This window comes from Lepidochelys kempii, chromosome 13 (genome assembly GCF_965140265.1).
Source record: "Lepidochelys kempii isolate rLepKem1 chromosome 13, rLepKem1.hap2, whole genome shotgun sequence".
NCBI lineage: Eukaryota > Metazoa > Chordata > Testudines > Cheloniidae > Lepidochelys > Lepidochelys kempii.
The window spans coordinates 41,184,057-41,210,385 of NC_133268.1; the positions used below are offsets into that span (position 1 = coordinate 41,184,057).

Sequence of the window (26,329 nt, forward strand, 5' to 3'; positions counted from 1 at the left end):
TTAAAACCAAGATGGCCGTCGTTTGCCAGTAAATAAGATGGCTGCTTTTTAAACAAAGATAACCAAGATGGCGGCTTTAAAAAAATACCCCTAACCAAGATGGCCGCTCTGTACGCAACCCCCCCATAACATTGCTTGCCAGTATACATGATGGCCACGGCGGATTCGAGGTGTGGGCAGAAACCGGAAGTGCGCGCTCCTTATCTCAATCCCCCCGAGGTATTTCCGGTTACTGCTGTTTGCGCGGCTCGGGTGAGCAGCATCGGTCCGCCCGGTGCCTGGGGCTGCCTGAGCGGGGAAGGGCGGCGGGGCCGGAGACCCCGGGCCGGGCCGGGCCGGGCCGGACCATGTCGGACACGTGGAGCTCGATCCAGGCCCACAAGAAGCAGCTGGACTCGCTGCGGGAGCGGCTCCAGCGGCGGCGGAAACAGGATCCGCTGGGTGAGGAGTTGGGGGGCAGTGGGGGTCAAAGGGCAGCGCGGGGCCATGTAGTTCAGGGGTCAAAGGGCACGGGGTCGTGGCCACTCTTAGGGCATTGATGATGCAAGTAGGTCAGGGGCAACGGGAAGAGGGTCAGGAGGCAAAGGACACGTGGGGGCAGTGGTGACACCGGCAGGATCCCCTGGGGGGGTCGGGGGGGTCGCAGGGCCAAAGGGCAAGTGGCACGAGTGGGGAACTGGGGCCCAGAGGATACCAAGGGGTCAGGGGTAACTAGGGGAGGCAACGGGCACAAGGCTCGGTGGGGACTGGGGTTTGGCCGGGGAAGTGGGGGCTCAGGGAGGTAGATGGTCGTGTGGGGGGGTGCAGGCTAGATCCCTTGGCTGTGAGATCGAGGGGCACTGGGGGGGTCAAAGGTCAGCAAGGCCATGACTGGATCAGATGGGCAGATGCAGGGGTACTGGGCCAGGGGGATTAGGAACCATGAGGCAGGGCCAGAGGGTGGCTGCAGCAGTGGCAGAAGCAGGACCCTTGTGTTGGGGTCAGACGTTCAAGGGCATTCTGGGCTCAAGTGGTCCCCAAAGGGCACTGGGGCAACAAGGTGCTGGGGATACAGGGGGTCAGGAATGCAGGAGGCATTGGGGGCCAGGGTGGCAGGAGAAGCCATGGGGTTGGGGCACTAGGGGGGTCGACAGCAGCTGCAGCAGAGACCCCAGCTGGATCCACTGGCACAGGGGTGAGAGGCAGTGGGGAAGGTGGCAGGACTGATTGGCTGCGGTGGTTGGGATTGGGGTGAGGTGGGGGATTTGGTGTTGTGGGCAAGTGCCAGGGCAGTAGGTGGGGAAGGGGGTGTCACCTCTCGGTACTCAGACATCACCAGCCTCACCCCGTCTCTCTCCCCAGACCTCAGGAACCCAGAGCTTGCGTCACCCTTCCGCAGCGACAGCCCAGTGCCCGCAGCCCCCACACTCAGCACCGCAGCTAGAGAGCTGGCCACTGACCCTGAGCTGGAGAAGAAGCTGCTGCATCACCTCTCGGACCTGGGGCTGGCGCTGCCCACCGATGCCCTCTCCATCTGCCTGGCCATCTCCACAGTGAGAGCCCGGTCCCTCCCTCTTGCTGCTGGTCCCATGGGACCCAGCCCCATTCCCCTCCACCACCCATCCATGTGAAAACACACCCGCCTTCCCCCAGCAACGCCTGCTTTGTTTCCTGTTTGGTGTTCCTTTGTTCCCTGGGTTGGCTGATTCTCTGACACATGCCCCCCACCCTCCCTCCAGTTTGACCATCCTGCCTCCCCATGCTGCACTCCATCTCTCCCCACATGGGGGACCCTGTCTCTCCACCCTGCCAGGCACTAGGGTGACCCCATCTCTCTTCACACTTGCCCCACCCCGTGACCCTGTCTGTCCCACAGCCGGAGGCCCCCATCACCCAGCACAGCGTGGAGAGCCTACTGCAGAAGTTTGCGGCTCAGGAGCTGATCGAGGTGCGCCGGGGACTGCTGCAGGACGACGAGGAGCAGCCCACTCTGGTCACCTATGCTGACCACTCCAAGCTCTCCGCCATGATGGGCGCTGTGGCTGAGAGGAAAGGCCCCACTGAACCAGGCAGCACTGGGGGCCAGAAGCGCTGGGCGGAGCAGGATGCTGGGGGTGCCGTTCCTTCCCCAGCTGGTGCCACCCCCTCTGCCTTGACCACCTCGGAGCTGGCCAAGGAGCCGGCCAAGAAGTCTCGGAAGCAGGCATCGGACCTGGACCTGGAGATCGAGAGCCTGCTGAGCCAGCAGTCCACCAAGGAGCAGCAGAGCAAGAAGGTACCAGCTGGACACCTGGATCCTAGCCTCAACACAGGCTGGGGGGCCCAGTGCTGGGATCGCTCCGTGGCTCTGGGAGGGCAGTGGAGTCTAGTGGGTTGGAGCAAACATGATCTCAACCCTGGCTTGGGGTGGGATCCTGAGACCTTTTTTCTCTGGACCAATACAGTCTGTTTCCTTTCCGCACCTCGTTAACAACGTTCATTGGTACAGGCTATTGTGACCATTTATGAACCCTTACCCAGTTTCCAGCAGTTGGGGAAGGTCTGCTAGACTGCAGTTATTCCCACAGGGAGGAGCAGGGTGGTGGGGAGACTGGGAGTCAGGACTCCTGGGTTGTATCCCTGGCTCTGGGAGGGGACTGGGGTAGGAGTGGGGGGGAAGGGAACCCCGGATTCCTGGGTCCTTCTCACTGCTCTCCCCCACCCCAGGTGAGCCAGGAGATCCTGGAGCTGCTGAACACAACCACGGCCAAGGAGCAGTCAATCGTGGAGAAGTTCCGCTCGCGAGGCCGCGCCCAGGTACAGGAGTTCTGTGACTATGGCACCAAGGAGGAGTGTATGAAAGCCACAGATGCTGAGCGGCCCTGCCGCAAACTGCATTTCAGGTGAGAGCCAGGACACCTGGGTTCTGTCCCAGGCTTGAGGAGGGGAGTGGGGTTTGGTGGGTTAGAGCAGGGGGCGTTGGGAGCTGGGACTCCTGGGTTCTGTCCCTGCCTCTGGGAGGGGAGTGGTCTAGTGGGGGGAACGGCAAGTCGGACACCTGGACTCCTGGGTTCCATGTCTGTCGTTTCCCGCTCTCCCCACAGGCGCATCATTAACAAGCACACGGATGAGTCTCTGGGCGACTGCTCCTTCCTCAACACCTGCTTCCACATGGACACCTGCAAGTACGTCCACTATGAGATTGATGCCTGTGCCGACCTGGACGCCTCTGGGGGTCGCGACCACAACGCTGGCCAGGAGCTGGTGCTGCCCCAGGCAGTGGGTGGGGACCCCAGCATCGACCGTCTCTTCCCCCCGCAGGTATCGCTGGCAGGTGGGAGGAATGTCTGGGCAAATCAAAGGGTTAGGGAGGAAGTGGTATGGGGCAGCGCAGCTGTCAGATCTCTGGGGAAAGGTTTGGTGGGGGGCTCTGGGCAGCATTACGGGGGTGAGACTGTCCTGTCTCTGGGGAAGGGTTTGGGGTGATGAGGGGGCTCTGGGCAGCGTTATGGGGGTGGGGCTGTCAGGGCTCTGGAGAGGGGCACAGAGGCTGGCGAGCTGTGGGACGAGGCGGCTCTGGGGAGCCCAGTGTGAGGTGGAGGCTCCCTGCTGTGCCATCAGCGGCCGGAGGCCATTCTCCTTGGGGATAGGGAGTTTTGGTTTCTCTCTGACACTCCCCTTCCCCCCCCAGTGGATCTGCTGCGACATCCGCTATCTGGATGTCAGCATTCTGGGCAAGTTCGCGGTGGTCATGGCTGACCCGCCCTGGGACATCCACATGGAGCTGCCTTACGGCACCCTGACCGATGACGAGATGCGGCGCCTCAACATCCCCGTCCTGCAGGACGAAGGGTTTCTCTTCCTCTGGGTCACTGGCCGGTATGGGGGGGCGGGGGCAGGGCTTGAGCCTCTGGGTCACCAGCCAGTACGGGTGGGGCATGCAGCAGAGGCTCTGGGTCACCAGCTGGTACTAGGCAAGGGGGGAGGTGGGTGAGCCTGCTATGGCTCCTGGGGTGGGTCAGGCTGCGGGACAGGCAGTCTGTGCGTCACTGTGTGGTGTGGCAACGGAGGGGGGGTCTAGGCTAGGTTGAAAGGGTGCCTGGGTCAGTAGAGCATCTCACCCCTGCCCTGCTCTCCCCCCAGGGCCATGGAGCTGGGACGCGAGTGCCTCAATCTCTGGGGGTAAGTGTCTGTCTCCCTCACCCCCCCCCCATGCCACTGCCCCCTCTAGCCTAGCACCTAACCCCCTCTCCTTCTGCCCCAGGTACGAGCGGGTGGACGAGATCATCTGGGTGAAAACCAACCAGCTGCAGCGAATCATCCGCACGGGGCGGACGGGGCACTGGCTGAACCATGGGAAGGAGCACTGCCTGGTATGGGGGAGCACTGCCTTGGACCAGGTAATATGTGGGGGTCTCCCCAGCACCTGGCTCAGCCTCTCTCTCTCTCCTGTACAGGTGGGGGTCAAAGGGAACCCCCAAGGCTTCAACCGGGGCCTGGACTGCGATGTCATCGTAGCTGAGGTGAGTTCAGCCCCTCCCCACGCTCTGGCCCCCCTGCTGGGAGTGGCCAGGGCTCTTTCCCTGCTCCCCACAGCTCCCCCATGGCCACCACCTCTTGCAGGTCCGTTCCACCAGTCACAAGCCAGATGAGATCTACGGCATGATCGAGCGCCTCTCTCCTGGCACCCGCAAGATCGAGCTGTTTGGCCGCCCTCATAACGTGCAGCCCAACTGGTGAGTGTTTCCCCCCCACCCCGGACACTAGGACCCCCCACCCTCTAACCCTGCCCTCTCTCTTTGCCAGGATCACCCTGGGCAACCAGTTGGATGGCATCCACCTCCTGGACCCTGATGTGGTGGCCCAGTTCAAGCAGCGCTACCCAGACGGGATCATCTCCAAGCCCAAGAACATGTAGGGGATGGGGGGACAGGGGGCTATTTCGTAATAAAACAAGAAAACTGGTGCTGGGCCTCACTCCCTGGGACTGGTGGCAGCTGCTGGCGCTGGGCACAGGCAGCCCCCCCAGAGCCCATTCCGCTCCCAACTCCTGGCTGAAGGGGACCCAGGCCAGGCAACGGGGTGATGATGGGGATCACCAGCAGCTAGCCTGTCGTCCCCCCCCGACCCTCTCCCCAATAAGCAGTTCACAAAGCTCCAGCCCCTCCCACTTTAATCAGCTCCAGAGGCATGGCCTGTAGAAAGGGCAAAGTCTGTGCCATCCCTGTGCCTGCACCCCACCTCCCGCCCACCCCTAGGGGACATCGTCCCCCATGGTCCCCTGCAGTGTCTGTGCCGGGCTCGCCCGCTGTCCTGCAGTGTCTGGGCCAGGCACTGCCCCACACTCTGAAGGGGGGCACTCTGCACCCCTGCCGCGACGGTCACTTCACAAACACCACGCTGTTGTTGGAGTTACGGGAAGCCAGCCACGCTAGGAACACGTCCCTGCGAAGGGAGACAGAGCGAGTGTGAGCGTCAGCAGGCAGGAGGGGCATCCAGGTCCCTGCCACCTGCACGAGGACAGAGGGGAGGAGAAGGTTGGGGAGGCACAGCCCACCCCCCTCACCTGCAGTGCTTGACAACACACTCGCTGCTGCAGTACTCGTTGTCCCAGTCGCTGCTGCTGACAGGCGGGTTGTCACAGCCAGAGCGCACGCAGCGGGGCCGGGGCGACAGCCCCATGGGCGACTCTGACACCAGCTCCACATCCATCTGCGTCGGGGACTCCACCTGGGCATGGGGGGGAGAGACCGTCACTGGCTGCGGAGCAAGGCCCCAAGGCTTCTGCCCAAATCATGGCCCCGCCCCCTGCCAGGCCAGTCCTGCCTCAACCCTCCACAACCTCACACACCCGACCTCTCACCCCTCCACAACCCCACACATGCCCCCACAGCATCCCTCCAGACCCCCCGCACCCAGCCTATCCCTCCTATCAACCCTCCACAACCCCACACTTCCCTCCACCACCCCCTGCACCCAGCCTATCCCACCACACCACCCCTCCGCAACCCCACACATCCCCCCAGACCCCCTGCACGCAGCCTGTCCCCCCACGTCACCTCTCCACGACCCAGAGAACCCCTGGGTCATCTACACCCCTCCAGTCTACCCCACCCCATGGCCTCTCAGAGACCCCTCAGCACTGAATGGGCTGGGTCTTGGCCCTGCCAGCCCCCCCATCGACCACGAGGCGGGGCAGAAGTACAAGGACACAGGAGGCACCGTGTCTCCGCCCAGCCCTCCCCACTTCTAGGAGCAGGGCCCCCGTTCCCTCACCTCAGGCACCACATCAGCCGTGATCATCTCTACAGGCTCCGGGGAGCCCTGGGGCTCTGGGCTGGGCCGCTCAGGACTGGCCTCCTCAGGCTGCAGGGTGACAGGCTGGATCTGCAGGGCTGGTGGAGGCAGGATCTTGATCTGCAGGGGCGGGGGCTGCTGCTGCAGGTGGAGCCGCACCTTCTGCTGTAGGGCAGGCTGCTGCATGGCCTGCAGGGGCGGGGGGGGCTGCAGGACAGCGACCTGCTGGGCAGGGGGCTGGGGCGGGGGCATCTGCTGCAGGGGTGGGGGCTGGAGCCGGGGCAGCTGCATGGAGGAGGCAGCAGCTGCAGCCGCAGCTGCAGCCTGCAGCACAGAGCGGGTAACTATCTGGGTGGCGCCCGTGCCCAGCTGCAGCCCCCTGGAGGTGACGGAGGTGACGGGGATGACAGTGACCACACCGCCCTGCGAGGACACGGCCAGCGACGAGGGCAGCATCTGCTTGGGGATGATGATCTTGGTGAAGCTGGGCTGGGCTGGCGGTGGCGAGCAGAGGTTCCCAGCGCTGGGTGCTGGCTGGGGGGCAGCCGGTGGGGACTCCAGAACCGGCGAGGGGGCAGGGGGCGTGGGGGCTGGCGAGGGGGGCGTGGGGGCTGGAGCTGGCGCTGGCTGGGGAGCTGCTGCGGGCGGCACTGGGTTCAGGTCCAGCTCTGCCGTCTCAGCTGCTGTCTGCGGAGAAGGAGAGGGAAGATTAGCCCAAGAGTAGAGAAAGCAGGAAAGTGGGGGGACTCTGAACCCTCCTCCCTGCAGCAACCCAGGGGAGAACAGACAAGCCGGAGCCTCCTGGGGGGTGCGGGAGAAGCAGCTGAAGCAGGGACCTTCCGAGAACTTGTTACAGTTTTGCTGAATTCCCTCAGCCGTTTTCTCTGACCCACTCCCTCCTCCTCCATCTCCACCTCATTCCCCCCTGCTCCTCGTCCAGCCCCCTCTGTCAGCTGAGCCCAGCCCGCCTTCAGAACTGCAGGGCACAGAGCGGCCACTTGCTGCCAGCCCCTGCCCTCGGCCTGAGACTATACATACGGCGCCAAGTGCAGTGGGTCCCCATGCCCGGCTGGCCCTTTGCACTACCAGGGCACACCTGATAAGGGACAGACAGCGACATGGACAGATGGAGCCAGTGAGTGTCCTGCTGAGGGGCTGCAAAGGGACTTGGCAGGGGAGAAGGGAGCAGACCAGGCCAGCTGTGGCAGGGGGATGGAGGCCTGACCCCCTTATCTGACACACCTGGATAGCCCGATAAGCCGCCAGTGCCTTCAGATACTCCTTCTTCGCCGCCTCCGTCTTCCTCTTGTAAACCTGGCAAGGAAGGACAGGGACTGAGCAGCAAGGCCCACCCCACCACCCTGCTCCTAGCCTGGCCCACCCCCAGCCCCACCCCCACTCCTCCCATCCCCAGCCCTCACCTGCCTGTGCTCTTCCCCCCAGACCCCCATGGCCCTCCCCACCACAGTCCCCCCCCATGCCACCCCCACCTGTTTCTGCTCCTCGCCTAGGCTGTCCCACATGGAGGCCACAATCTTGGAGACCTCCCCAAAGGTGGCGTTGGGGTTCTGGCCCTTGATGGCAGCCTGTGTGTCACGGAAGAACAGGGCGTAGGCTGAGACCGGCTTCTGCGGCTCATTCGGGTCCTTCTTCTTCTTCTGCTTCTTGGCGGGCTTCTGCTTCCGCCCCGCGTCCAGCACCACCGGCGCTGCCTTCTGGGCCGGCACCTGCTGCTGGAGACAGGCACCACCTTCAGCAGCACGCAAGTGGGAGCCAAAAGGCCAGGAGCCATGGGCCCCAGCAAAACCCGTGGGGGAGGGAGTGAGGGGCCCCGGCAGAGCCTGTGGGGGAAGGAGCAAGGGGCGGAGAGAGAGAGAGAGAGAGAGGATGGAGGGTGCCATCGGAGCATGGCGGGGAGGGAAGAGGCGGGTGGCTGGGAGCACCGGCCCGCAGCAGAGCCCATGGGGGGCGGTGGGGAGACAGACACAAGGGGCGCCAGCACTGCCCGTGGAGGGGGGCACAGCCCGGGGCACCAGCAGCATCTCACCCGTCTGAACTCCTCGGGCTCGTCTTCCTGCAGGGAGCTGGTCGGCGAGGGTGTGGTGGAGAGCCGCTCCTCGGGCGACTGGGCAGCGGGCGGTAGGATGGAGCTGCCCCCCAGGCTCAGGCCCAGCTGGGAGCTCAGCTCAGACTGGTCAATGGTCGTCAGCTGGCCATGCCCCATCAGTGCCCCAGGGCTCATGGGCACATCTATCGTGACAGGTGGGTTGGTGCTATACTGGGTGCCCATGGAGTGATCCAGGTCCTGGAGGGGCAGACACAAAGCTGAGGGGCTGGCGCTGGGGGGAACTGCCCCTCCCCCAATGCAGGCCCAGCAGCACCAGCCCCCTGCAATACCCCAGCCTGCTGCTAGAGGGCACCAGCCCTGGCCCCCCTCCAGCACGTACATCCCAAGCCAGCCCCTGGGGGGCCCAGGCTCCTCCACACCCCACAGCCAGGCACTACAGGGCAGCGCCTTGCAAAGCAACCCGCCCTCCCCTGCCCAGCCCCAGCCCCTCACCATGGCCAGCCCCCCCGTCAGGAGCCCGCCGCCCTGCTCCATGAGGCTGTGGTTCATGCCCACGGGCATGTCGAGAGCCTGCACGCCATACTGGGTGGAGAAGCCGGTGTCCGGTGCGCTGCTGGGGTCCCCCAGGTCATCGAAGTGCCCCACCACGTCTGAGACAGCTAGCGAGGGGTCGGCGTCCAGGGAGATGGGCGGGATCTCAAACTCCTCATCCCCCAGGCTGGGGGTGTGGAACGTCTACAGAGAGGTCGGAGACTTGAACTCGGTGCCACCTGCCCCCTCCCCCGGCCAGGGCCCAGCCCCCATCTCCCTGGTGTCCCCTCCCCCGGCCAGGGCCCAGCCCCCATCTCCCTGGTGTCCCTCACTACCCCTCCCCCAGCCAGGGCCCAGCTCTATCATCCTGGTGCCCCATAGTGATCCAGAGGATCTGTGCTACGCCCCATTTTTTAAACCGTCCCTCGGACAAATCCCTTCAGTGAACCAGACCCCCTGGGGTCCCACCAGCGTCAGCCACATGGCTCCACGACCAAGCTCTGGGCTCCAGCCCCCCTGCTTCACCCCAGCAAATCCCACTGGGGCAGCAACATTTTCCCCGCTTCAGGGACCAATGCACCTCCGCGGGGGTCTGCAGTGCCAGCAGGCAGCCTCTTCCACCCTGAGCCGGGCCCAGCCTGGCCAGGTCCCTCTGGCCGAGCCACAGCTCCTTCTCCCAATGCTGCTGAAGGAACCGTCTTGGTTTCCTCTCTCTGCCTCTGCTAGTCGATCATTCCCAGGTGAGCCTGGGTCTCCCAGCTCCAGCCTCCGTCCATGTGCCTCCTCCCGCAGACCCTCCTCTGCTCAGCTCCCACCCCAAATCCATCACCTGTTTTCTCACCTCCGCCCCCGACAGGAAGGGATGGGCCGTCCCCGTGATGGCCAGATAATTGTCGTTTCCTCCAGGGAACTATGGGGGAGAGAAGAGATGTGGGCTGGTGAGGGAGGGGGAGCAGAGCAGCCTGTGTCTTCAGTCTCTATGCAAACCCCAGCCCACGAGCCCTCGCTATGGCATTCAGCCCTGTACATGGGGTGACTGGCACCCAGTCCAGGCAGCAGCGAGAGGCAAATACCTGCCCTTGCCATCTGCAGCTGGGCCTTTCAAAGGAGCCCCGGGGGTGTTAATGGGGCTTTCCAGTAAGACACAGGCAACCATGCCAGCCTCACCTGCCCTGGAAGCTGGGCTAGGCACATTCCAGGTTGGAAATCAGGCACCATTTTGGGGTTTTTTTGTTTGTTTTTTAACAATGAGGGTAATTAACCACTAGGACAAACTCCCAAGGGAGGTGGTGGAATCTCCATCTCATGAGGGCTTCAGAGACAGCCCAGAGACCTTCCAGAGGGAACTGGGAGGAATTCTCTGGTCTGTGACACACAGGGTCCCTGTTGGCCTTAAAATCAATTAAAAGTGCCAGGGATTTACTTGAACCATTTTCCAAACCAATTCAGTTACCCTGGTGCTGAGCCTTGTACAGATGCCCTCCTTACGGATTAAAGCAGGTACATTTCAGTTTGGGGCCACCCAAAATAACCAGTTAACCAACTCAAAATAAACTGGCTTTAATGGGAGATAAGGCCCCCCACATGCTTCTGTTCTGGTTTAACTAAATTTAAACCAACCTGTGGAAGTGGAAAAAGGGATAAAGGGAATTTGAATGCAGACATCTTAGTTTCTTAGGAATAGAGCAAGAGTCAGGCTAACTCTAAAAGTGAGACTTTAAGGCAGGGCCTGGGTGAGCGGGAAGCGAGTGGGAAAACTGTAAGAGATGCTGTTTTGACTTTGTGTTAGATAAGAATGGAATGCAGACTGTAGCAGGAACTGCTGAGAAAAGTGAGATATCAGGAAAGAATATGTATAAACAAGACGTGGCTGTTGATCATTATTGTATACAACAAAAGGTATAAATGCTTGCCCTAATTGTTTATCAGGCAGAGACTTGCCTAGGAAGGGGAAATCCCTGTCCCTGCGCACTCTCCCCCTTGCAACTGCTTGAGAATAAACGGTCTCTGACTTGTTGCAAACAACCTAAGAGTGAAGACTGTGTTTTCTTCCACAATTCTCTTAAACTAGCACAACAAGCCGCCAGGCTTCAAAGGTTTTAGCATTTGTCTAGGTTTGAAAATTAACCCAGATTGAGACAGGAAGAATTTAAACTACAAGTTACTCCACTCCCTGCTTTGTCACAGACTCCCTGTGGAACCTGAGGCAAGTCACTAAGGGTTTGTCTACATGGGACACTCAGAAAAGTTAATCCAATTTAACAACAAGTGTAAATTTCAAGTGGATTTGCTAAACTGCACACAACTCCTGTGTGGATAGTCTTATTCAAGTGGCCCTAATTCACTTTAATTAACTTCCAAGTGAGTTAGGTTAAATTGAATTGAGGCCACTTTAATTCTGAATAAGAGCAAGCATCTTCATATGTATTTAATGTGGTTAACTAATCCACTTTAAATGAACTCACATTAATTTTCCTGAGTGTCCCAGACAAGCCCACAGCCTGCAGTTTAACCCACATAAGCTGGGCTAAAGCAAAGCCCTGGTCTAGAAGGTTTAGTGCCAGAGCTGTCTGTTACGGGTGTGACACTTACGCCAGAAAAACCCCCACAAGAGCCACAGTGAAACTGGTATAAAAGATATGCTAGAAGAGCTTGTTTCACTTCCCCAGCACAAACATTTTATACCAGCAGAGCTATCTCTACACTGGGTGAGGGGTTTGCTGCCTTAACACTGCTGACATGGCCATGACACCACCATGTTTAAGTGTTGACAAGATCTGGCTCACAGCCTTTTTGTCCCTCTAAAGTGGCCTAGGGATCTGGGATTTCAGCCTGACCCACAGGCAGAGATCTCTTTGAGGATGGGATTTTACACAGGTTCAGTCAAAGTGACGTGAGTTCACAAGTGCTCAGGTGGGCCGGTAAGTTTACAGGTGCGAATCAAACTGCCTGAACCAGTTTCATGCCAGCGGGAGGCAGGTGTCAGTCACAATCCAGCCCCTTCATTACTTTGGTGTAAGGTCTCATCTATACTAGCACAGATTTGCTGACAGAGCTGGACATCGGCGCAGCTCTGCTGCCAACGCTGCCCTAATGGAGAGACGCCTGACGCCAGCCCAAGAGAAATCGCATTTGAATGGGACACAGCTCAGGCCAGATCGCAGAGCCAAACAAGCTGCACCAGCAAACGTGCTTGTGTGTCAGCATCACCCCACCCGGGGGTCCTGGCGCCATTATTTGGGGGAGGGGGATGCACACGTGTGTGTGTGTGTCACACATGGATACTGGCAAAACCTTTACGTGTGGAACAGGTGTAAGGCTGACTTCAGCCCCCCCCAGCCCCCCGCCACCTCCCCAGCCCCCCAAAGCCCCAGCCACCTCCCTGCCTCCCAAACACCCCCCTGCCACCTCAGGCCCCAGCCACCCCCCACCGCCCCACGCCCCAGCCACCCCCCCCCTCACCTCCATGGTCCCAGCAGCCGCCACCGCCTCCGAGTCTGTAAGCGACACCCCCACCCCCCACCCCGAGCCCTCTCCCGGAACCGGAAATCGACGCCCTCCCGTGCTCCCCCAGCCGCCGCTGTTTGGCGTCACTTCCGGTGCAAACCCCAAGCCCTCCCGTATTGCTGGGAGTGGGGGACAACGGGACGCGCGGCCGGCCAGAGCGGTTTCCGGCTGGAGAGCAACAGAGTTTAGCCCTCCCAAAGATAGAGCGGCGCCGGAAGTGGATAATAGAGTCGGCACCGGATACAGGATAGAGCGTACCAGAAGTGGAGCATAGAGTAGGCCCTGTGCTGGGGATAGAGCGGCGCCACGCGCTGGAATAGTGCAGTGGAGACTGGAGACGGCACTGGGTGGGGATAGAGCGGCTACCAGATGTAGAGCAGTAGAGTCGGAGACTGGGCGGGGATAGAGAGGCCTTTGGCGGACCTGGTTGGGGCGTCATGTCTTATGCCTATCTTTTCAAATACATCATCATCGGGGACACCGGTACCGGGGGCCCCGGTGGGGGAGGGGCGCTGGGCCCACCGGGGAGGGAGGGGGGCCCCGGTGGGGGAGGGGCGCTGGGCCCACCGGGGAGGGAGGAGCGCCCTGGTGGGGGAGGAGCGCCCTGGTGGAGGGGCTCACTGCCTACCCCTGGCCCCGCGCTCCCGAAGTGGGGGGCGGGCCGGGGGGAGTCGCAGCTTCAGCCCCCAGGCGGGGCCGGGCCTGAGAGTCTCATTTTGTGCCCCCAGGTGTCGGGAAATCCTGTCTCCTGCTGCAGTTCACGGACAAGCGCTTCCAGCCCGTCCATGACCTGACCATCGGTGACAGCGGGGCGGGGCACCGGCTGGCTGGGGGGCAGGGCTGGGCTGGGCTGGGCTAGCAGGGGCTGCGGGTTGGGAGTGAGGGGCACCGACTGGCTGGGGGGCTGGGCTGGGCTGGGCTAGCAGGGGCTGCGGGTTGGGAGTGAGGGGGTGAGCCCAGGACTGTGGGTCAGGAGTGAGGGCCACCGGCGGGGTCGGCAGGGTTCAGCTAGCAGGGGCTGCGGGTTGGGAGTGAGGGGGTGAGCCCAGGACTGTGGGTCGGGAGTGAGGGCCACCGGCGGGGTCGGCAGGGTTCGGCTAGCAGGGGCTGCGGGTTGGGAGTGAGGGGGTGAGCCCAGGACTGTGGGTCAGGAGTGAGGGCCACCGGCGGGGTCGGCAGGGTTCGGCTAGCAGGGGCTGCGGGTTGGGAGTGAGGGGGTGAGCCCAGGGCTGTAGGTCGGGAGTGAGGGCCACCGGCGGGGTCGGCAGGGTTCGGCTAGCAGGGGCTGCGGGTTGGGAGTGAGGGGCACCGACTGGCTGGGGGGCTGGGCTGGGCTGGGCTAGCAGGGGCTGTGGGTCGGGAGTGAGGGGGTGAGCCCAGGACTGTGGGTCAGGAGTGAGGGCCACCGGCGGGGTCGGCAGGGTTCAGCTAGCAGGGGCTGCGGGTTGGGAGTGAGGGGGTGAGCCCAGGACTGTGGGTCGGGAGTGAGGGCCACCGGCGGGGTCGGCAGGGTTCGGCTAGCAGGGGCTGCGGGTTGGGAGTGAGGGGGTGAGCCCAGGGCTGTGGGTCGGGAGTGAGGGCCACCGGCGGGGTCGGCAGGGTTCGGCTAGCAGGGGCTGCGGGTTGGGAGTGAGGAGGTGAGCCCAGGGCTGTGGGTCGGGAGTGAGGAGCACTGGCGGAGCTGTGTACTATACTGCGCCTGCCCCATTGGGTCCCCCTTTTGATGGTTTCCAATGTTGTGTCTTTCTGCCAGGTGTGGAGTTCGGGGCTCGGATGATCAACATTGATAGCAAACAGATCAAGCTGCAGATCTGGGACACGGTGAGATGGGCAGACACTGGCGGGGAGGCTGCATTCACAATTGTGGGGAGAAATGGGGCTGGGAGAAGTATCTGAGGAGGTGTGGGGTTAGGTAGCTAGGAGCAGTGGGAGTGATGGGGCTGGGAGCTGTGGGATGTGGTTGTGTGGAGGATGCTAGGGAGGATTGTACGGGAAGGAGGTGGGTGTGATGCAGGGGAATAGGGTGACTGGGAGAGCCGGGGGACCCAGCAGGGAAGTGGAGCCAGGTGAGCAGCTGCATTCACCCCCTTTTTCTCCCATCCAGGCTGGCCAGGAGTCTTTCCGTTCCATCACCCGCTCCTACTACCGCGGTGCAGCCGGAGCGCTGCTGGTCTATGACATCACCAGGTAGGGCCTGGCTCCCTCACCCCACACTCCCCTCCCTCACACGCTCAGAGCCTGTCTGTCCCCACAGCACCTCCCAACCCCTCTCTGCCCTGCAGGCGGGAGACCTTTAACCACCTGACCTCGTGGCTGGAGGACGCTCGGCAGCATTCCAGCTCCAACATGGTCATCATGCTTATCGGCAACAAGAGGTAACTGAGGGGGTTGGGGTCCAGGCCAGGTCCATGCAGAGATCTTCTGTCAAGGAGCTGGGGGAGCTGCCAGGGGGGTTCTCATCTCTGTGGGGTGCAAGAACCCCAGGGGGTAGGTGGGTGCAGGGCTGGCATCTGCTGGGTCAGATGGGAAGCTGGCTCTCAGTGAGGGAATTCTCTGCGTGGTGCAGGGATCCAGGGTGAAGCGTGTTTAGCCCTGCCAGTACAGGCTTCACAGCCGAGGGCAGGACTCCCTGGAGCAGGACCCCTGCCCAGACATGCTCACCCCCCACCCCTGGTGTCCCTGCAGTGACCTGGAGTCCCGGCGGGATGTGCAGAAAGCAGAGGGAGAGGCCTTCGCACGGGAACACGGGCTGGTCTTCATGGAGACCTCGGCCAAGACATCCACCAACGTCGAGGAGGTGACCAAGGGAAAAGGGGGCTGGGATCACGGCCCGGACTGCCCCTTCCCACCCACCACCAGCTCTCCCGCAGTCTCCCCATCCCCCAACCTGCTCTCCCACCACCTCCCCCCGCCTGCCCACCCGCTCTCCCGCCCCATTCCTCCCTGTTCTGCCCACCCCATTCCCACACCCTCCGCTTGGCCAAGACAGCCACCAGTGGCAGAGGGGACCTGGGGTAACTTCCCATAGTCCCCCCCTCCACACCCTGTTACACCCAGGAGTCCCCCCCCTTACAGCAGGGCTAGGGGGTGCATCTTGGGTGTGGGGGAGAGACGCCCCCAGGCCAGCCTGCTTTCAGCCCCACATATGTTGGGTTTTCAGGCCTTCATTGACACAGCCAAGGAAATCTACAGGAAGATTCAGCAGGGGCTCTTTGACGTCAACAACGAGGTGAGCCAGACCCACCCCCACTCCCTGCCCCACCTGGGCCCCATTGCTCATTCCCGAAGGCCTGCAGGGTCTCCTGGCTTGGGGGTGCCCTGGTAGTGCTGTCCTGGACACCTGGGTTCCCACTTCCTCTCCAAGGCATATGCTGTGGGAGTGAGTGCCCCATGCTGCTATCTCGGATACCTGGGTCCCTTCCCCTAGGGGCCAGGAGCTCTGTGAGATCTTCTAGGGGTGATGGGATCCCATTCCCAGACCCAGTGTCTTGTTGCAGGGCCCCTGGGGGCAGCACCCTCCCCTATGCACACCTGAGTAACCTCCCCTCTCTCTTCTAGGCGAATGGCATCAAGATCGGGCCCCAGCAGCCGTCAGGCACAGCTCCTGGCGCCGGCTCTCGCCACAGCCCCCAAGGCTCAGGAGACAGCTCGGGCTGCTGTTGAGCCCCTCGTTGTGCACTCTGGTGCATGCCAGTGCCCCTGGAGTGGGGTGGGGGGGGTCACCCTCTGCTCCCCTGGGACTGAGACCAGCCCACCCCGGTCCCTGGCGGGGAAGGTGGCTCCCTTGCTGAGCTGTGGAGGTGGGATGGGGCTCATGACTCCTGTCCCAACCCCATAGAGGGGAACAGGTGTCCCCTGACTCGTGCCTGGGGGGTGGTTAGAGACCCTGCCCGTGGTTCCACCCCCCCCAAACATTCCTTCTTGTAAGCTGGGGTGGGGGGCAGAGGCAGAGCCGGGTCTGGAGTCTCCCCTCGTCAGTGCCTTCTCGCTTCAGCTGCATTTCTTGCTGCCCGGGCCCCAGCAAGGCCCCACCCAACCCTTCCCTGAGGCTTGTGGGTCCTAACTGGGGACCCCCCCACATCCTGTTTGTGTGTTCCTGGCCAGGTGCCCAGCCCCCACCCCTCAGCCTGTATTGGCTTTTATTGTGTACTCGCTCTCTGTGTCTCCTCGTCTTATTAAACGTGTGCATGTCTGCAATCCGCACTCCCTGCATCTCTGCTTATGGGGCAGGGCACCATGGCTTGGTCCTTTCCCTCCCAGAGCCGGGGAGAGAACCCAGGCATCCTGGCTCCAAGCCCCCCTGTTCTAACCCACTAGACCCCACTCTCCTCCCAGAGCTGGAGATAGAACCCAAGAGTCCTGGCTCCCAGCACCCACTGCTGTAACCTCCTAGGCCGCACCACTGATGGGAGATTTATTCTTTTGTCAGTGTGGGCAGGACTCAGTTTTTCTAAGCTTTCTGGGGGCTTCAGGCACTGAGTTCCCCATTCACTGGGCACCCAGTTCCCTTAGGGAGCTCTGAACATCTGGGCCTCAATGTCTCCGGCCACAGGGGGAGCATACTGACAACACAGAGGTACAGACACTGGTGATTGGGCCATAGACTGCGTTCAGTAACTGGTGCATCTGGGGGAGCGTTTTACAGTCAGGACTGGGGTTTGCAAAGACCCCAACTCCCCTTGTCTCTCAGCTCAGGTCAGCATGGCTCCCAGAGGGAACAGACAACCATGTGTCCGGCCTCCATTCCTGCCCCTTAGCTCTGGGGAAAGCTCCCTAAAGATACCCCTTGGCCTCCTTTGAATCCCATGTGCGCTGCTGCAGGCAGCTGGAGGGCTGTGCTGGCCCGTGGCTACACACTGCATACATTCTACTAAGTCACCCCATCTCACTTCACCCACCTGCAGAGTCTGGAAGGTCTTTTAGTCTTTACCTGCATGGGAACGTTGCACCGGTTACACCAGGGATCTCAAACTCAAATCACCACGAGGGCCATATGAGGACTAGTACGTTGGCCCAAGGGCTGCATCACTGACACCCCCGCACCCCCACTGCCCCCAGACCTGCTCCACTCCACCTCTTCCCTGCCCTGCCTCTTCCCACCCCTTCCCTGCCCCCATTCCAACCCCTTCCCCAAAATCCCCACCCCAACTCCGCCCCTGCCCTGCCTCTTCTCTGCCTCCTCCCCTGAGCAGGAGGCTCCCTGCTCCTCCCCCCCTCCCTCCTGGCTGTTTGGCGGAGGGAAGCGCCTGGAGGTAGGCGGAGGCGTGGGAACGCGGCGCTCTCGGGGGGGAGCTTGCTGGCCGCAGCAAATAACTTGGGGGGGGGCGTGGGGAGCTTGGCAGGCCACAGCAACCCCTGGGTTACACGCTGATTGGTTTGAACCTGCTGCTGGACCCCGTTGGACACTACAATACCTGTTCCCAATTGTAAACTAAACTGAAATAGGTAGGGTGACCAGATGTCCTGTCTTTATACGGACAGCCCCTTTTTTGGGGACTTTTTCTTATATAAGCGCCTATTACCCCCCACCCCCTGTCCCGTTTTTTCACAGTTGCTATCTGGTCACCCTAGAAATAGGCCACTTCTAAACCCAAATGGGAGACAGTGCCATGGTTTGTTCTGGCTTGGATGTCTGAGTTGGATTTTGCAGGTTGGCTGCGTTAGACTGATGCAATTTCCCCATGTAGATGATACCTAAGGGGCTGTCTACTCAGGAAAGTTAATCTGAATTCACTTTTAAAGTAGATTCCTTAAAGTGCATTAAACCCCTGTGTGGATGCTTTTATTATTTAGAATTAAAGTGAGCTGAATACAGTTTCGCTTAATTCATTTTGGCTGTAAATTAAAATCAACTGAATTAGCGTCACCTTAATTCTGAATAAGAGCATCCATACAGGGATTTTATCTGGTTTAATGGCTCCATTTTAAATTCACCCCTTAGATCACAAGCTGCTTGAGGTGGGGAGGGTTGGGTATTCTGTGTCTCCTGGACCAAGTGGGCCCCAACCTGCTGTGCTCTTTGTGTGCTACTGCTGTATACGTGTTACTAGCATAAATAGCACAGGGGGGGGGGGTCATTGGATTTTGGACAAAAATGTTTTGCTGAAAAATAGGGTTCCATCTCTATATACACGTAGATTCCCCCTTCCCATAAATATTTAACAATTTAAAATATTTTGAAGGGGAAAATATTGCAAATTTTTGGTTTGAAATTGTGGGGAAATGTCAACTTTCTCGCATTTTTATTTTCTTGCATTTTCTATGGGGGAAAAAGGAGTTTGAAAGGTTTTTAAAGTTGGAGAATGTGGGAGGAAGAACCCCTCTGTTTCTCGTGTCTGCATTTTCCCAGTGAGAAAAAACGTTTTAACCAAAAAAAAGTGATCATTGTTCTACCCTTTTTTTTTTTTCCCCAGTGAGGTAAAAAAGGAGAGAAAGGGAATTTAAAAAAAAAAAAAGAAAAAAAAAGTGAGAGAAGGAAAAAGCAAGAAAATCCTTTTTTAATTACATAAATGTTTGTTTACAAACACTTTGAAAAAAAACTTGTTTCAAATTTTGAAACAAAAACAATTTAAAAAGTTTAAAATGTTGAAGAAACAAAAATTGTTCATTTTCTGTTGAAGCTTTTTGTAAAACAAACTTTCGACCCATCTCTCAAGTGCAGGAGACAGTTTCGAGGCACATGTTGGCTTTGTTAGGTACAGTCCCAGCTTGCAAGTCTAGGGACTTGCACGGTCTGTCTCTAGCGGTGTCTACACTACGCAGGCTATGCCAGCATGCGCTGCATCTCCAGAAGTTTTTCTGCCAGTGGAGGAACGTGACCTCGCCAAACAACGTGAGTTGTGCTGACAAGCCCTTTTCTGCCCGCACAGCTGGGGCTTTGTTGGCATAGCTGTGTTGCTAGGTTGTGTGTTTTGTTCACACCCCTGGCTGACATATCCATTAAGTGTAGACAAGGTCTTAGCATCTCCTGGGACAGGACTGACCTGAGGGAGTCCAGCCCCACAGGGAAGCTATCTGGGAGTTATGAATTCAGTCCAAAATTTGGGCATTTTAGGGTTTGTTTTGGGGGCAGTTTTTTATTTTATTTTAAAAAGAAAATGAGCAATTTTAATTTCATTCAGACATTTTGATTAGTTTTTGTTTGGTTGTTTTTCTTCCTGTGTCAGGGGGGACGGGACTTTGAGGGGGAACACTAGTTTTTCTGGTTCCCCTTTTTTCACGGGTTATGGGTTATTTAAACTTTTGAAACTGTCAAATGGTTTCATTTCAGAATAGCAGGAGTCGGGGGAATTCCTTCTGTCCCTCACTTTTACATCCCCTCCCTCTTTTCCTGGGGCAAGGAAAGGGGAGGGCTACTGGAGGAGGGAAGGAATTCCCCCACTGTTTGTAGAATAAAATTTTTTACTTTGTTTAAAAAACAATAAATCTTTTTCTGTGGGAAGTGGCTTTGCGGAAACATCCCTTTGGGATTAAAAAGCTTTTTGGAGGGAAATGTGTTGAGCTGCTCCAGGTCTCAGCATCAAGCTGGAAGGGCTGAGAATCCCAGCTGAGGGATGCTTTCGCCAGACACCAGTCACTGGGCTTAGTACAGAAGTTAGACTAGGTGAGCCACTGCTCTCTGCTGGAAGGACCGGAGCGGTTTTGTGGGCATTTCTCCCTGCACTTCTCAGACACTTTGGAGCTGCACTGGGTCATCTGGGTGTGAGACGTGGCCCCGCGTAGGCTGGCTGGGTCGAGCCCCCGGGAAGCGCAGCAGTGACTAATACATGGGTCACAGAGGCTAATGTTTCTGGGCATCTCTCTGGGGAGAATGAATTTGACTGGTCACCCACGCAGCTGTCTGTCCTTCCCCCTGCAGTGTCTGTCCTCATCTACCCACCTTGTCCTTTTACTGATAACATTACATATCTCTACCTGGTGTCTGTCTGTCCATTTCTCCACGCTTTCTAGCCATCCCCATACATACCTGCTTTTTTCTCTGCCTGTGTCCTCCCATCCCTCCTCAGTCTGCCTATCTGTCAGGACTCCTCTTGGTTTCTTTGTGAGCCTGGATGTCGAATAAACCCTGCCCCTGCCTCAATGTGCCTGTTTTATTTGAATCCCACTGGGGCTCAGCTTCCTTTGTGAAGACTGGGTCCTGGTTCATAGGCTGAGCCCTGAGACCAGGGGCATGGCGCTGACTTCAGGTAGTGACCTCTGAATGAAGAGCAGAAATGGAGCAAGGCAAGCAGGCTTTTAACGCTCCGGGGTCAGGGGCAAATAGCTTTGTTTCTACTCTGCGATGGTGCCTCTGAGCGTGCCAATGCAGGGGGCAATGGGGGGGCAGAGACCCCAAAGAGTCCCACAGGAGGCGGATGCTGCTGCAGGGTTTGTCCCTCTCACTGACGGAAGCTCTGTTGGCCACACCCTGATCCTAGCTGTAAAATCCTCAGGGACCTGGAGGGGAGCAAGCCCCACCATCTCTCTGTTCACTGCCCTGGAATTTCCTTCACATCTCCCAGAGCCCAGAATGCACCTAGACTTAAGGCCTGCTTACACACAGCGTTGTCCAGATTAACCCCACATGTGGACATTCTTATTCCAGAAGAAGAGTTCTTGGCTTCTGTGTATCACTGCACAGGCTTTGCCAGGGTAACTGTAGTAGCTAGACCAGCAAACCCTCTTAGTGTGGACACAGTTTATACCAGCAAGAAAAGATGGTGCTTTTGCTGGCATGTCTAGCAGGTGCCTTGTACACACTAGAAAAGCTTTTCTGCCGTAGCTGGACCAGTCTAGTTACACGGGCAAATCCTCCTGGAGGAGACAAAAGTACTCACGTGCCAGTATAAATCCATCTGCTCTCAAGCTTAGAACGGGTATGTGGGTAACAAAACTACACCTGGTGAAACAGCTCTGCTCATATCAATGGTAAATGTAGACCAGATCTCCATCAAGTGAAAGAGCTGTACCAGTAGAAGAGGAGTATTGCTAAGAGCTTTGCTGGCACACCTTTGTGAGTCGGGATACACTGCTTCACAACCCCGACCCATAAAACTGAGTCGACAGGAGTCTACAGTGTAGACAGCGCCTGAGGGTTTATGTACATGTGTAGTTTTCCTGACTATAACTCCAGAAGTGGGCATTTTTAGGGATTGTCTACATGGGGATATTAATCCAGTTTATGGCAGGGCATGAATTTAAAGCGGAATAGTTTAGAATAACTTCCTGTGTTGTATGCTTTTATTCTACAATAAAGTCTTGTTTACATGGGTGCACTCAGAAAAATTAGTCTGTATTAAAGATGTGAATTACAGAATAAGAGCATCCACATATGGAGTTTTTCAGAATAGCTGTTCTACTTTAAATTCACACCCTGCCTTAATCAAGAGCAACTCCATGTGTAGAACAGCCTTTAAGATTCTGAAAACCAGGATTGACACCATTTTATTCCTTTGAAAAATGGGAATTAGAGGGCTAAAGTAAATCTCTCCTGTGGTAATACCCAGAAATAGGGTTATGTGCAGGGGGGAGAACTGCACCTCCCACTCAGCTACCAGCTGTATCTCCCTCCTGACCCCTCCATCCCCCTACAGGGCTAGAGGGGAAAGGGGCTCTGCAGTAGGTGAGGGTCATAGAGGTATGAGCTGCCTCATTCATCTCAGTGTGGTGCTTTCAGCTGACAGATTTATCTGTGTGTGAGCTGCCACATTCATCTCAGTGGGGTGTTCACCTCCCCCATATCCTGGGGTGCACTACTTTTAAGGCAGATTACCAATATGCATGGATGGTAATCTGAAAGCTGTAAGCAGCTCACTTGTGTTGGGGGTAGGAGGGGGGTTTCTGACTCTAGAACTCCTTGACCAAATTACTCCAAATTCGCAGCACAACTCCTACTCCAGCTCCTGTCGGTGGTCTACCAGCAATCAAGATGATCTCACTGTGTATGTGGATTTCAGTGCATTTTGAAGATGTAAAAGAAGCTAATTTTGTGTGGGGCAGAATCTTGGGAACCATTGGATCAAATGACCCTAAACACTGGCCACTAATTCTTCCCCTAGGCTTAATGAAGCCAAGCAATTTTCAGGACAGTGTGAGTATGCCTGCAGATTTTAGAGCCTTTTGAATTCGCTACTCTTGAACAAAAAGTTCTGCCCTTGAGGTTGACTGTTCCACTCCACTCTAAACTCCAACCATAGAAGGATAACAAAAAAAATTTTTTTTTTGGTGCAGGTTGGTGGTTAATTAATGTTTTTTAGCATTTCAGTGTTGCCGGATTTAATCATTTTATTGCAAGTCTTGGACATTGGGTGTTTCTCTTAAAGCCCCAGCTCCTAGCGTTAGGTGATTATTCCTGGCTCTGCTTCTGGCTTGCTGAGTGACCTTGAACAGTCACTTCACCATGTTGTGCCTCAGTTTCCCCATCTCTAAAATGCGGGTAGTTATACTGACCTTGTTTTTAAAGCACATTGGGATCAACACAGATGAAAAACAATAGATAGAAGCTAGAGATTATTATAATTGTTTATGTGAGACAGCCAGCTTTCTTACTTTGTAAAGGGAGTTTCTGGCCCTGCTGTTGGATGAGAAAAGTTGGAAAACTGACCACCCCTAAAGTCTTAAAAAAAAATTAAAAAGAATCGTAAATGTTATACTTGTTTACAAAAAACTCCCATGATTTTTAAACACAATCCCATTAATTTAAAAGTCAGTCTCATTACTATTGAACCCAATCCCAGGATTTCTAACCCTGATTCCATAATTTTAGGCCCATCTCATGATTGGGGGGGAAGCTGACTTATGGTTTTTGGATCAGGGTCAGGCAGACTGTTCACCAGCCGGGCATTGGAGGGTGGTGGGGCACTGCGAGTGTGTGGTCACCCCTGGGTGAAATAGGGGTCCCCCTCAAAATACACTCAGCATCCATCCCACACCTCTTGTTTTTTCCCACACCTCTTGTTTTTTCCTACCCCCCCCCCCAGATGTTCTGGTTTAACTTGGATTTTAACTTGAAGAGTGGTCAGTTTGGATGAGCTATTACCAGCAGGAGAGTGAGTTTGTGTGTGTATGGGGGTGGGGGGGATGTGAGAACCTGGATTTATGCAGGAAATAGCCCAGCTTGATTGTCATGCACATTGTGTAAAGAGTTATCACTTTGGATGGGCTATCACCAGCAGGAGAGTGAATTTGTGTGGGGGGGTGGAGGGTGAGAAAACCTGGATTTGTGCTGGAAATCACTTTAGATAAGCTATTACCAGCAGGACAGTGGGGTGGGAATAGGTATTGTTTCATATTCTCTGTGTATATATAAAGCCTGCTGCAGTTTCCACGATATGCATCTGAAGAAGTGAGCTGTAGCTCACGAAAGCTTATGCTCTAATAAATTGGTTAGTCTCTAAGGTGCCACAAGTCCTCCTTTTCTTTTTACCAACATGGCTATACCACATAGCTGACCTACCCACTGCCTGACTGTGAAAGGGGTGTAAAAAAATTCCCCACAACAGGTTTCCAAACGAATGGTGGGGGGGTTAAATCCACAAACAACGGGTTTATTAAATTATTATTATTTTAATTCAGGCACCACCCAAGGCAGACCCGCCCGGGCGAGGCCCCTCACTCCCTCCCCCTCCTCTCTGCGGAGACTTCCTGGTCGGCTCTCAGCCTAACCTGCTGGCTGGCCCCGCCTCCTAGGCCGCCGGGCCCGTCGCCGCGGCCGGGCGAGGTGGGCGGGGCTTGGAGGGGCTGCGGGTTAGGTTGCGCCGCCCATGCTCAGCTGCCTTGTTCTCTCTCCCGGGGAGGGGGGGTAGCGCCGCGAAGGGTGAGGCCGAGGCAGCCGCAGGGGAGACCCCAGGTAAGGTCCCCGCCCCCCCGCCCGGCAGGGGTATTATGGGATGGCGACGTGCCCGTCTGCGGGATGCAGGCCAGGCAGGGAGATTTCCCCCCCCCCCCCGAGAGGGATGGTCCAGCCCGCCCCCCATAGGGGATAATGGGGGGGGCGCGTCCACACTGCACTGGAGGAGGGGGGGCTGGTCCACGCTGCACTGGAGGAGGAGGAGGAGGAGGAGGAGGGGGAGGGGGCTGGGTTCACATTAGGATTGGGGGGCTGAATCCACATTGTACTGGGGGTCCATGTCACCTTGTCCTTGGTGGGTGGGGGAGGGGTAAGGAGATTGGTGGGGGGAGGAAGCACCAGGTAGCCCTTTCCTGGGGGGGCAGGGAACACATGGGGGGGGATTGGTGCATCTGTGCTGTGCTGTTCTGGGGGGCACAGGGAGAGGATACATCGTGCTGCCCCTTGTGGGAAGGTTTCTGTGGGGAGGGTGCTGCCCAGTCTTCCCTCTGGAGTGAAATCCCTCCTTCTTTCCACACCCCCTCTAGGGCCTGGGAGCCCCCTGCCTGTGGGGGTGGAGCTGGTGCTGGTTAGCCGTAGAGGGGCATCCACTCAGGTTGGTCCCATGTTACTGTATTGAGTGGGGAGACAGTGTGGATGATGTGGGGTGTCTCCAATAGCACCTTAGCCCCTCTCCACGGGGTTCTGAACCCCTGTCTTACCATGGCTTGTCTCTGGTTTTCTTCTTCCCTTGTGTCTGGTAATAGCTCAATCCTCCCCTCCCCATGGTGCATAGGAGTAGGTAGGCCCCATGTGTACCCAGGGGGTGTCTGCCATACAGAGGAGAAAGGCTGGAAGGTGGGGGGCCTGTGGGAGGGTGAGGCACATGGTGTTGGAGCCCCGTTACAAGGACTATCAGGGATCTGAGAGATGTCAGCCCAAGATCCTATCACAGATATTTTCAGTGGGAGTTTTGGGGCTGGGGAGAGCTTGGTGCCTGTGTGTTGCAGGGGCAGCTCAGGTGAGGGGAAAAGTATTGAAGGACACTGGCAGAGCTGTGGGTGGGAGCCCAGGGCTGGGCTAGCAGGGGGCTGCAGGTCTGGAGTGAGAGGCACTGAGAAAATTGTGTGTGGGGAGCCCAGCCAGGGATTGCAGGGGTCTGTGGGTCAGGAGTGAGGAGCACTAGCAGTGCTATGGGTGGGGAGCCCCAGGTCAGGGATAGCCACTGTTCGTGGGTTGGGACTGAGGGGCATACTGAGACCCTTGCCTGGCATACATCACCCGCCACATGTGGGCCAGGACAGAGCCTTGTACAGCATTGCAGGGCTGTCGGCATGGGTGATGGGGAGTAGCGGGGTGCAGCAGGCTGTGCTGTGCAGCGTGGCAGGGGATGGCAGGCTCTGTACGGCAGCAGGGTGTGTGTGTGCACGGCTCAGACCAAGTGATGGCATCGCGGGAGGAAGGGGGATGATCTCTGGGCCAATTGGGGGCTGGCACCTAGGAGCCCTGGTAGCTGCAGCACATTGCATGGCTGTGAGGGGACAGAGGGTGCATGCTCTTCTCTGTGTGTGAACCGTAGAATGACGAAGGACCTCTTTGACATGAACCCGAGATTCTGCAGCTGCTGCCTTCCCCCTTAGTCACTGCCTGACCAAGCCAGATCACTGGCACTCTCCTGACTCTGCAATTTGCCCATTGAGGCCCTTAGCTGAGTGCATTTGAATCCCTGAGCCCTGGAGTGGGGGGTGCTCCCCGACCCCCATTGTTGCCGAGTCACATTGCTAGCTCCCGGCTGTTTTCCCATCAGTAATGTTGTGCAACCTGGATGTAAGGTCGTTGCCCGGCAACAACCCCAGCCTGTCCCCCAAGGCAGGGATGCTATGTTGAAGGGAGAATGGAAAGTTAGTTTTCTCCCCTCCTGTCCCATCACACACTTGCCCCCTGGGGCATCCCCTCACCCTAGTACAGTGGGATGGCCTTGGATCCCTCCCTGCGAGGACTCTTCCGACCCCCAGGACCTACCTCCAGGAACATGTCCTCAGGTGGGAGCTGGCAGTGGGGTCCTGATCCCTGTCACGTGGCCCAGGCCCAGCTGAGCTCCACAGGGCCACAGTATGGGGGATCCCCGTTTTATGCTGACACTCCCAGGGAGCGGGGCATGG

At 57.9% G+C, this 26,329-nt stretch overlaps 4 protein-coding genes across 10 annotated transcripts in view; 3 read left to right on the plus strand and 1 right to left on the minus strand.

Annotated features, from left to right (window-relative positions):
* Nucleotides 1-218: 218 nt before the first annotated feature.
* On the plus strand, nt 219-4,924 carry METTL3 (methyltransferase 3, N6-adenosine-methyltransferase complex catalytic subunit). Its single transcript, XM_073308655.1, has 11 exons — nt 219-441; nt 1,342-1,532; nt 1,856-2,254; nt 2,686-2,861; nt 3,063-3,279; nt 3,650-3,837; nt 4,102-4,140; nt 4,223-4,331; nt 4,416-4,481; nt 4,582-4,694; nt 4,765-4,924. The coding sequence occupies exons 1-11, from the start codon at nt 348-350 to the stop codon at nt 4,874-4,876; spliced, it is 1,704 nt and encodes a 567-aa protein (XP_073164756.1). The 5' UTR covers nt 219-347; the 3' UTR covers nt 4,877-4,924.
* A 196-nt stretch (nt 4,925-5,120) lies between these two features.
* Nucleotides 5,121-12,416, minus strand: TOX4 (TOX high mobility group box family member 4). 2 transcript variants are annotated; one of them, XM_073308654.1, is made up of 9 exons: nt 12,317-12,416; nt 9,696-9,764; nt 8,816-9,058; nt 8,303-8,560; nt 7,746-7,985; nt 7,498-7,569; nt 6,235-6,942; nt 5,525-5,688; nt 5,121-5,403 (listed from the first exon to the last, which is right to left on the minus strand). In XM_073308654.1, the coding sequence occupies exons 1-9, from the start codon at nt 12,320-12,322 to the stop codon at nt 5,340-5,342; spliced, it is 1,824 nt and encodes a 607-aa protein (XP_073164755.1). In that variant the 5' UTR covers nt 12,323-12,416; the 3' UTR covers nt 5,121-5,339. The 2 variants fall into 2 exon arrangements, with proteins under 2 accessions (XP_073164755.1, XP_073164754.1); XM_073308653.1 differs by having other exon boundaries at nt 7,746-7,988.
* Nucleotides 12,417-12,643: 227 nt separating this feature from the next.
* Nucleotides 12,644-20,441, plus strand: RAB2B (RAB2B, member RAS oncogene family). 2 transcript variants are annotated; one of them, XM_073308658.1, is made up of 8 exons: nt 12,644-12,708; nt 13,090-13,161; nt 14,115-14,182; nt 14,466-14,548; nt 14,644-14,736; nt 15,047-15,158; nt 15,522-15,590; nt 15,920-20,441. In XM_073308658.1, the coding sequence occupies exons 3-8, from the start codon at nt 14,135-14,137 to the stop codon at nt 16,022-16,024; spliced, it is 510 nt and encodes a 169-aa protein (XP_073164759.1). In that variant the 5' UTR covers nt 12,644-12,708; nt 13,090-13,161; nt 14,115-14,134; the 3' UTR covers nt 16,025-20,441. The 2 variants fall into 2 exon arrangements, with proteins under 2 accessions (XP_073164759.1, XP_073164758.1); XM_073308657.1 differs by lacking the exon at nt 12,644-12,708 and adding an exon at nt 12,715-12,844.
* Nucleotides 20,442-24,067: 3,626 nt separating this feature from the next.
* CHD8 (chromodomain helicase DNA binding protein 8) overlaps nt 24,068-26,329 on the plus strand; it is a 29,976-nt gene continuing 27,714 nt past the window's right edge. For 4 of the 5 annotated variants that reach the window (XM_073308659.1, XM_073308664.1, XM_073308663.1 and 1 more), the window contains exons 1-2: nt 24,068-24,188; nt 24,716-24,783. The gene's annotated coding sequence lies outside the window, so the exon portion shown is untranslated. The remainder of the gene's footprint in view (nt 24,189-24,715; nt 24,784-26,329) is intronic. The other variant, XM_073308660.1, reaches the window with a different exon arrangement.